General features: G+C 35.0%; 1 protein-coding gene across 1 annotated transcript in view; it reads right to left on the reverse strand.

The window, feature by feature from the left end:
- The window catches only part of LOC126692819 (rRNA biogenesis protein RRP5), a 34,208-nt gene extending 22,980 nt beyond the window's left edge, over window positions 1-11,228 (reverse strand). The window contains exons 1-10 of the mRNA XM_050388584.1: window positions 10,906-11,228; window positions 10,603-10,808; window positions 5,633-5,773; window positions 5,277-5,450; window positions 3,198-3,297; window positions 2,126-2,244; window positions 1,905-2,027; window positions 1,734-1,805; window positions 974-1,066; window positions 28-141 (exon numbers count right to left, since the gene is read on the reverse strand). Coding sequence (XP_050244541.1) covers window positions 28-141; window positions 974-1,066; window positions 1,734-1,805; window positions 1,905-2,027; window positions 2,126-2,244; window positions 3,198-3,297; window positions 5,277-5,450; window positions 5,633-5,773; window positions 10,603-10,808; window positions 10,906-11,095 — 1,332 coding nt within the window. The 5' untranslated portion in view covers window positions 11,096-11,228. The remainder of the gene's footprint in view (window positions 1-27; window positions 142-973; window positions 1,067-1,733; window positions 1,806-1,904; window positions 2,028-2,125; window positions 2,245-3,197; window positions 3,298-5,276; window positions 5,451-5,632; window positions 5,774-10,602; window positions 10,809-10,905) is intronic.

Here is an 11,228-nt window from a genome sequence, read left to right on the forward strand (position 1 = left end):
GTGCAAAAGATTGCTGATTTGACATACACTAACGTATGCTGGAGTAGAAACTGGAATAGATTGTATTTCAAGTAGAAGCCCCCATCCTTTATCAACCCTGACTACTTTTGAGTTGTCATATATATCTCCAGTTTTAACATGCTGCATATCAAACCCAAAAATGTTAGTCTAGCACAGAGAATGTGGTGTTTGGCATCACCACCAAACAAAGAGGAGCACATTCTCAACTGATAAAATTCTTATTCTAAATCATACTGATTTTCACGAATACAAGAGCACTAGTGCATTAGGGTTTAGGGATTGCACCACTATGAAAATACCTAATTTAATCCCTTAAAACCCACAACATTAAAAACTAAATTTGAATTCAAAAGCAAAAATAAACTTAATTTCAAAAACAATATCATAAATGATTTTGGTGCTCCTTGCATCAGAATGCCCCTTCATCAATAAAATAAAATAAAACTTAAAAAAATTATACATCAGAACATATATGAACTCTGAAAGAAAAGGGAGAAGGCTTAGACAAGAACTTATAAGAAAAAGCCAGTCTGCCTTAACAATAGGGTATGGATAGTTACACTAGATGAAAGATGCATAATATTCAAAAGTTACTGCACAAAAGCTCTAGTGGAACTAAGGATATCGTCTTCCTAGTCATTAAAATGACTAGAGGCATAGCTCTCAATCAAAAACCCTAAAATCATTAGTAAATCGGTCTAATTGGTTTGAAAACTAAACCTAAATTGTTGCAAACCAAAAATGCAGTATGAACAGAAGTGTAGGAAGACCCTTGCTCAGTATCTTCCCTGCTACAATGCAAATCAAAAAATTAAATGTGCACTATGCCTAAACTCCATTAAACTGTTGCAAGGGTCAGTTCATGTTCCACCTACACTAAACAGCCCAAATCACATCCAGTTCCAAAGAAAGTTCTATGTACAGGAACAGAAAAATCCAAATCACAACTTACTGAAGGAGGAGCCTTGTTATGAACAAGATGTGAATTCAGAGTCAAACCAATAGCTCTAGTTGAGGGATCAATAAATAATATCCGAGCATTAACCTAAACCAAAAGAATAGATATTAAAGTTAGTAAATCAAAGAATTAAGAACCCAAAGATGCAGAAATAAATACACACACACACACAGATACATACATTTATAAAAGATGTAATATGTCAGCACAGAGATAGTTGAGCATAATTTATATTTGTAAAAACATGTCCAGCATAAAAATAAAAAATAAAAAACTCACTATATAGCAAAAAAATGATCAATCATCAATAGAGCAAATTACTCATGCAACCAAGAATGCAGTATAGCAAACGAACCAATGACTATCAAACCAAAGTATATATTAAGAACTAAATGCAAATAAATAAATTAATAATTTAAAATTTAATAAAAATATATTAATTATTAAAAGGGAAAAAAGAAAGAAAGAGAAGTTCACATCAACCATGTCACATAGAATAAAAATGGCTTCAATGAATTTTCACACCTCCCAAATTTTTAAATGAGCCAAAACTCTTATATAAGTTTCAATTTGTGCATAAAGGAGACATAGGTCATGACCATAAAATGATTACATGCTAAAAGCTCATGGTTCCATTTGGCACTGAAAAACAGCAATCAAGAGTGTTGAGCATAAAGTTGTAACAAACAGCAAAGTTAAGAGATCCATCAAAAACAGCATAGTTAAGAACATCAAGATCAGTTTTAAAAATTACCTTTTTATTTTTGTTGTAGTCATCCTTCCAGTGTGAATTAGGGTAACTATTTTGCAAATGAAATAAATCAACCTGTAAATTCAAATTTACAAACAAAAGTACAATCATTGAATTGAAATATTAAATTTGACGTCATAAATAGAAAAATAGAGAAGAGCACAGCATGCTTACAGTTCCAGTGAAATAAGTAAGGAATGATAACATAACACCATTTTCAAGAGTTGACTGTACGCGAGCATTAACCATCATGCCTGGAACGAGAAGATCAATTGAAATACCCTTAAGATCCTTGGTCTGCACAGCAGTGCAACACAACAAAAATGTCTAATTAGAAAGGAAACTGTGAGAGAGGGAAATAAAATGACACAATTTAAAGTAAGGTGGATGCATACCACACATTTAGACACTGTATCCAAGTCACAACTCAGATAAATAACTTTATGAACTTTATCGATTCTGCCAACAACCCCTTGTAGAAGTTGCCCAATTTTTACTTCAATCTCCCCACTTACTGGAAATGACCACAACATGATTTAGGGCAACATAAATAGGAAACAGAAAAGAGTTTAATAAACAGATAAGCAGAATCAGAGAGTAGCAATAAAAGAATTTGAAACTTCTGTCCAATGGAAATTGGTTGCAAGTTGTAACATAAACAAGAATGACACAAGAAGGCGTTTTATATGTTTTCTTTTATTGGAAACTTAGGCAAGCACCTAGTGGCATTTAAACCCTTGACCTCATTAAGGAGGATGTGCCATTTGAGCTAGAGCTCATTGGCTGTTTTATATGTAAATAATATAGCATCTGAACATAGTGAACCGCAGAGTGATATAGCAAATTCAAGCAAACCACTACTTCAGGGACTAAAATTTGAAGAGTCAATGTTCCAAAAAAGTGAACTGCCAAAACCAAACCAAACCAACAGAAAGGTATACAAAACATGATTACCATCAATCCTTAGGTTTAATAGAGAAGTAAAGTGGCATTTGCATGCTTACTTAGTTGATTACGGAAATACCCAAAAAGCTTAATTCAAGATGAGGTATTCCCTTCCAAGATTATCAATTTAAAGACACGAATACAGGGAATGACAGACAGAGTCCATAATGCCAATAACTTTGTGCTTTCAAACAGCCAGCGGGACACCCAAATGATCAACAGTGGACTCAAGTATTGTCAACTATATTAGGTCATTGAGCAAACGTATAAATAGTTGGGATTCTAGACTAAAGCCCAAAATTTAAAGATCAGTTAGTTAAAAATTATGTCAGACATGGAGTAGATGGGGACATCTGATGTCTAACATTTTTTACACTTCTAATTTACCACTTTTGAAAAATACTAAAACAAAGAAAAGGCCAGCAAAGAAACAAAAACAGTTAACTCATTAATTCAATTATACAATAAGACATTAAGATTTGTAAATAATGAAACAAACAAGAAACACTGTAGTTAACTTACCAGCTTGGTCATTTTTTAACAAAAACCCCGAGAAAGAAGGCGATCCAAAATGAAGAGTATAACCATGATCTTCAATGCTTTTAACATATGCAGTAAGAACCTGTAGTTAGATAGTCAGAAAGGCATTCTAAGCTAACAAGTTCATATCCAAAATTATCAATATAAGTTATTTTTATCGTATATGTGTGTGTGTGTGTTATATTACCGATTATCCCAAAAGCTTAAGCTATTGCGATATAATAAATTTAATCATTTAACCACATACTTCTAACACGCTCCCTCATGTGTGGGCTCAAACTTTATTTAATAGGTGAACCCACGTGGGATTTTAAATGGGAGATAAAGTGGAGGAGATAGAAATCGAACTCAAGACCACCTAATCTGATACCATATTAAATTACCGATTATCCCAAAAGCTTAACCTATTGGGATATGGTAAATTTAATCATTTAATCACATACTTTTAACTATATATATACGCGCGCACACACACACACACACACACACACACATATATATAAGTGACGCCCTAAAAGGGAGGACACTGAAATACAAGCAATTGCAAGAGAGAGCAGATAGATAATCATATTGATATAGCACATAAGAATGAGACTAAGCAAAAACAAAGAAATGTATATACCAACAAAGCACAAGATGACATTATCTTCGTGTATTCACATCATTAACATATGATTGTCTTTGCTAATATATGTTGCACTAATAATAAGTACTGCTAAATTCAGTCACCACCATATATGCATTTTTCAAGATTGTATGCATATTATTTTTTCATCCTTTTTTTTGGATAATTAGATAATCGGGGATGGGGGGATTTGAACCTTGGATGTTTTCATTGGAAAAATAGTTGAGCTACAAGGCTCTTGGCAAGATTTTGTATGCATATTCTATATATATGTATGAACCAATCCTACCATAACACAAATCAACTAAGAATTTACTCTATAGCAATCGCATAACTCTTAGTGGATTGGTTGTACAATTCCTATGTACTAGGGCGTCCTTTTTTTTTTTTTTTTTTTGATAGGTAAGAAAGAAATATTATTAATAGAAAAGAATAAAAGATGGACAGAGTTCATGGCAATGAACAAAGAACAACATGGCAACAAAAAGAAATAAAGGAATCAAAATCCTATTCTAAGAGATAAAAGAAAATCAATAATAGTAGAACAATCTAAAAGACCCCAACACCGAGACCAATCGATGAGAGTCCGCTAGCACAAATCTAACAATTGGGCCATTGGATTTCTCGATATCCTCAAAAGAACGCCAATTACGTTCAGTCCAAATAAATCTCATTACTTATAAATCTTATTACTCAAAAAAATAAATAAACTCTTGCCAGCAACTTTCATTAAAAGCATGATAAGGGTAACTTTAGATACACTCCATTCTCTTCATAATTAAAAAAAGAATGAAAACAATTTCAAGGCTGCTTCTTTTTATTATAGAAATTTTTTTACAAAGGATAGGACTCATATTAACTGCATAGCATATACGAGGTACAAGTTAGTTAAAAGGTAGCATGCACTTGAAACTCCAAGTTTGCAAAAGGCCTTGATATATTATGCTTCCAATAAAACCTTCAAAAACAAGCTAAGTGCTCAACTAATTGAGAAGTTAAACAACAAAGACTGCAAGAAAATGAAGCCATATGTATGGGACAAGAATGTCACATATGGAAAGCAGTATCTACAGAAAATTACAAATTTGAAGTATCAGGTACTTTCAGGTTCTATATTTAATACAGCATAGATGATAGATATTAGGTACAAGTGCATGATCTATTGCTAAAGTATCACATTATTCAGCTACTGTTTCTAATAACAATATCTCTATAGAAGATTTTTAATTGAGTTCAAATGTGGCTGCTTTAACTTAAGTGAGCCTTGACTTTTTTGATGAGTGAAAAATAGCGGGACTAAAAAAGAAGAGATAGAGAAACAAATAGCCTTTCCTCTTTCTACAAGTCATGTGATATTTAAGTAGTGCCAAAATAATTCATCTATACTCTGGATACAACACGAGAAAAAGAAATATGAAACATCTGAGCAGGCATACCATCCCTTCTTGAACAGCATCCAAGGTGAAACCCTTGTGTAGTAAAGAAAGACGCAAAGAAAGCCAGATTTTCGGTTTCCCTTTCTCTTTCTTATCATCATCAAGCCGCAATACAATGCAAGAAACCAGCTGCCCAACATGGAATCGGCTAGGAAGAATATTACTTTCTATGTCCTGTTAAAGGTGAAAAATTAATATGCTAGGATTGCTTACGTGAACATGGACAAATTATTTACTCGCACTCCACAAACCGTAGGAATGAAAATTTAACAATAATAAATTAATAAATTAATTAATTAATTAAACAATGGAAATTTTGATTGGCAATTGCACGAAGGGAAAAATCTTGTCACTACCGTAATTTCACTTTTTACATCAGGATCCAAAGCATCAGGCATACGAACTAATCCACGTAAGCCCCCAGGCAGACCGATTACAAGGTCCTTCTCATTTACTTCAGAAATGACTCCCCATAGCTTCATTCCAGGAGAAATATTCTGAGAATACATAGGACAAGAAATTTAAGTACGTTAACAATTTCAAAACAAAAGAAGTTTAACCTGTAATAGAAAGTCATGAAAGGTATTCCAAGCCACACATTAGGAGAAGATACATCCTAATAAAAAGTAAACAATATAACTAACACTACAAAATCTACCAGCCAACTGTACCAAGAGGAAACACTTTGTTTGAATGGAATGGAATTAGTAAATCATAAAGGGATGGAATGGAATAGAATGGAATGGAATAATTATGTTTAGATTTTTAAAGTAAAGGAATGGAAAGTATGTAACCTTGTTTGCAATTAACATAGAAGAAAAAGAACAAAATCATTTTATGACAATATTACTATCAGACCCCCAGTCTGCTTGTCTTCTAGTCCAATCGCTATTCCAACTACAGCTAGCTCCTAGGAGAGGAAGTCAAAGCTAGCTCCCACTCAAGCAAGAGAGACTCCTTTCCTTTTCCATCGTCATTCAACCTTGTACTTTTATTCAGTTCAAGTTTGTTTGCCTTTTGGGGTTATTAGTTGTTGAATCCAAACTTTCATCATCTTGGCCCACTACCTTTGTTTTAGATAACTCTAAGCCACACCTGAAGCTGGTGGTCTTGAGGCCTAAAACACTAGGAGAGCTCTTGGCCATGGCTGAATGTATAGGAGTATTTTGAGAGTTTTAATCAAAATTTTATTAAACTTAATTCAATAATTCAATTCCCTCATTCCTCCCAATTTTGGGGGAATGAATATTTGAGGTTTTGAGGGAATGGGGAGGAATGAGTGTTCCCTTCTACCCATTTATATTCCTCCATTAAAATTCCCAAACAAGGGAATGGAGGGAATAATCCACAATAATTCTTTTCATTGCATTCCTTTCCCCCCTCCCAAACAAAGTATAAGAGTTTAAACAAAATGATGGTTGCTGAAACAGGTGTCAATAAGATCAAAAGGCACATTAAGGACTGAAAAGTTTGAAGAATGTAGAATAAGATCAAAGAAGCACAGTTATTACTGAAAACTTTAATCACAATTTAGAAAACACGGTTTTATGGGGCACTCAAGAAAAGCAAGGATAAAAACCCCTCAGAGAAAGCAGGTGATCATCTTGCTAAACTGCCACTTCTAACAAAACATCTGGCATACATCTGCAGTAAAATTGTTCAGAATTTGATAAATAACATGGTTCAAAAAAATGTCAACTATGTCAGAATGACCTTAGACACCTACAAGACAAGCTTCAATATCCAAACACTTTGTTTAAAGACATTAGTTCCATATTTCATCCCAATAATATGTTCCCTACGCTTATAGTCTCTCACCTGTGAGGTTTCGACTATACTTGTCTAATGTACACATTATTTTTTCAACTTGTATAGCTTTTCTTTAAAGGCACCAGGCAAACTAATGAGTAAGAGAGATCCCTCGTGTTCATAATTTAGTATTTGACTGTCTGTGGAGTTAATATAAAAGTGCCCCCCTATTGCTCCCAGCACGAATTTTATAGGGTCAATATGATTGTACAAATGCATGTGACATTTATTTTAAGAATCCACTAGATGCTTAAAGTTTTTCAAGAGAAAAGTCATTTAGCTGAGACCAAGCATTGCACTTACATAAATATCTCTTTGTTGTATTACAGGACACCCTTATGCTCATTCAATATCCGGTAAGCCATCTTTATTCATTGCTTACTTTCTTTGAGTTAAATGCATGTATTTTACTGTGAGATGGAATATTGACCAACTTGAATACCTGTCGAGGTGCAAGTGCGTTCCAAACAATTACTATCTGAAGAAGAACTGAACATGTCCAGTAAAACTAAGGCAAGTCATAGTAGCCTACATGCGAGACAAAAACCAATGCCCATAAGGCACACCCAAGAAGGAATGCATTGATTACTCAGATACAAAACTGCAAAGAGGATTTTGTCCAGTGGATTCAAGGCTTGGAAGCAGCACATAGAACTTTCTTAGCCATTTACATGATAATTCATCCTAATGTGCAGACATTAATGAAAACCTCAAATGGAATAGTAATAAAACAACATGGCAATAACTCAATATCAATTATTTAGTGGAAAATTAAAAGCCCTAGTATGTGTATTAATACTGTTAGAATTATGTTTTAGTGATTAAATTCACCATTTCATAAAGCCTAAAATTTGGGGAGAATCAATAATTTAACAAATTCAATAATCTAGGATAACAGTTTAAGCATACATACTATACTTTACAACCCCTAAAAACATAAAAATACAAATTAGAGGGCCTAAATTGTCTAGCACCAGCCAAAAAATAAAGAGCTAGTAAATGCAGCCTTTATTCTCTAAATAGAAAGCCCTTTTCCCTCAAACGCTCTCCTGTTTCTTTCCATCCAAGCCCTCATTTTAAAGTGGTTTCAGTTTCATGCTAGATCTTCAGTACTCTTTTTTTTTAATATGGAGAAACACTCATTGTCAATCAAAGCACACTCAGAAATTTCAGTGTGCAAACACACACATCCAGGGTGCATCCAAAGACCAAGATTGTAATGCCAAGAGTTGCCAACCAATATGGATATATCATGGTCTCTCCAAATCTTTCTATCATCACCTATTGCAATAATATAAGAAAAACACCATATTGAGTGGTGTTGTCCACCAGAAATCCATCACAACCTTGCCATAAATATGAATGCAGATGTGGCTGTGTACGGTGTACCAGGAGAAAATGTTCAAAAACTAAGAATGTCATGACAGTCTTCCCATATAAATGGGAAAGCAAGAGAAGATTAGTTCAAAATATGTTCAAGTTTAGGGACTCAAAAATATCTTTAATATTGAAATCTCATGTATTATTTACATAGCCCCTTATCTTTTCTGCTTTCTTTTTTTTGATAAGTAAGAAAACTCTATATTGAAAAAGCTACTTTATGCAAAAGGAGCACAAAAAGTAAAAAATAACAAGGAATAAAAGAAAAGAACAGAAAAGTAGTTACAAGAGTGAAGAGAACTAATGAACAAAGGAAGGGAATCACTAGATGTGAGTCCCCAAGCCCAAGAAAAATCAAACAGAAAACCACTAAAAGAAGCAAGCAACTAGTCTCCCGAACTATCCACATCCTCAAACATCCGTCTATTATGCTCCCTCCATATACACCACATCAAGCACAACGGAATTAGATTCCAAATGTCTAACGAGTGCTTCCCCAACCAATTCCACCAACCAAAAAGAATATTTGGTACTGTTCTTGGTAAGACCCACAAAACCCCAAAAGATCTAAAGACAAAACACCACAACTAATGAGCCTTCTCACAATGAAGCAGTAAATGATCCACAATCTCCCCACAACAAGGATACATGACACATTAGTCAACAAAAGCAAAATCCCCTACTTCTCAAATTTGCACCCATGAGTATCTTACCCCAAGCTATGGTCCAAACAAAAAAAGAAACTCATCGAGGGGCCTTAACTCTCCAAATACCTTTCCAAGGAAAGATGACAGAGAGGGGAGACCTCGTAGCTCATTATAATGAGCACGGATATCATATTCCTCATTCTTCTTCAACTTCTATCTCACGCAATCCCCATTTTCAATTGAAGGGGTATTGAATTCCAAAATATAAATGAACTCCACCACTAAATCCAACTCCCAATCATTCAAATCCCAAGTGAAACGTAAGTCCCAACTCCTCTCCTCCGCCCCTGCCTTGCCAAGGAAAACTCTACAGAGGCCTCTCTATTAATGGCAATCTCATACAAAACCAGGAAAGTCACTTGAAAAGGTACACCAACAATCTTGCCAGAATCTCACTCTATTCCCCACCCCAATCTCAAACTAGTATTTTGGCTAAATGCCTCCCAAACCATTTGAATACCTCTCCATAAACCACAACCATGTACACCCCTACCCAACTTAGAAGTCCATCCCCCCTACTCTTTCCCAATCTTCACAGCTACCACCCTCCTCCAAAGCCATGTCTCCTCAACCTCGAAACGCCATAGCCATTTTCCTAATAAGACTTTATTGAAAGTAGTTAATTTCCTTATTCCTAATCCATCATTGGCCATAGGCGCACACACTTTATCCCATCTTACCAAATGCGACTTGGACTCATCCCACCATACCTCCCCAAAGAAAGTCCATTTGCATCTTCTCAATCTTGTTGGCCACATATTTTTTTTAACATATCGCTTTACTTATTATCCGTCTTTTTAACTAGAAAACTCACATTTCACTATAATGTAATCTTAAATCCCAAAATCAAGTTCTTTAGTCCCAAACCCTATGAGGGACACGTGGACTAAAAATCTAATTCAAACCGGCGAAATGAAGCACTTATTAATGACTCTAGCAATAGAGAATGTCTCTACATTTACTGTTGTACAATGTTCAATAATTTTAACATTTCAATCACAATCAAAACTTTGCATAGAGCTTGAACCTTAAAATGTTCAAACAAAATGGAATGCAAATCTCTCTTCCCATTTTGTAACTACGATGAATGACCTAAACCACGAATGCACATATACGGCCATGAACAAAAACCGACTACTTATACTAAGCAAACCCTTTTTTCTTTTTGTTCCCTTCTGCACTGTCATGATCAACATTCAACATATAAGAAACCAATCCTTAAACCATATAGAGTGAGAAGATGTAATTAATCCACATTACCAATATTGTAAAATCTTCCATTTTACAATATTGGAGTTCTATGAATAAAAATTTATCCACATAATAAAGCCTTATATAACTTGCACATTTCTCACATATCATAAGTCATAACAACACATAACTATAATATAATATATGTGAGACAATGGTGTTCAATTACAGTTCCGTACCTTGAATGTGATCTTATTGGCGAACCTCGGTAGCTTTCCAGTGATTCCATCACCGAAAAGCGAACCGATATCGTCATCCGCCTTCCTCGTCACCCTTTTACCTCCCTTCTTCCTCTTCTTCAACCCCCGCTGCTCGGCCTCGAACTCCGCATCGACTTCGGCGTAGATTTCTTCGCGCTCTTGTTGGCTCAAAGAACTCCCACCACCTGAAAAATTCACAGCACACAACACACAGTTACAAAAGCCTAAACAACACAGACAATATGAAAACGCAAAGCGTTTTTTTATCAGAAGAATTGGAACCTCTGGGAAAGTCAGGGACTTCGTCGTCTTCGAGTTGAAGGGGTTGTTGGGGTTTGGGCTTGAAAACGGCGTCGTTGGAAGGTTTGAAGGATTGCTTGGAAGCCTTGTTGATGTTAGGGCCATCCCCATTGGACTTGCTTATCTTCTTCTTCTTCTTCTCGCCGTCCTTGAAATTCTTCTTCGCTCCCATCTTTAACGAAATTGTTTTCTGTGAGACAGGAAAAAAAAATGGGATATCTCTAACAAGTCCGGTTGTGTTGTGTTGTGTTTTGTTGTCTCGGTTTCTGGCTAGGGCTTTAGAAAGGGTTTAAGAATGAAGGCGG

Source organism: Quercus robur, chromosome 7 (genome assembly GCF_932294415.1).
Source record: "Quercus robur chromosome 7, dhQueRobu3.1, whole genome shotgun sequence".
NCBI lineage: Eukaryota > Viridiplantae > Streptophyta > Magnoliopsida > Fagales > Fagaceae > Quercus > Quercus robur.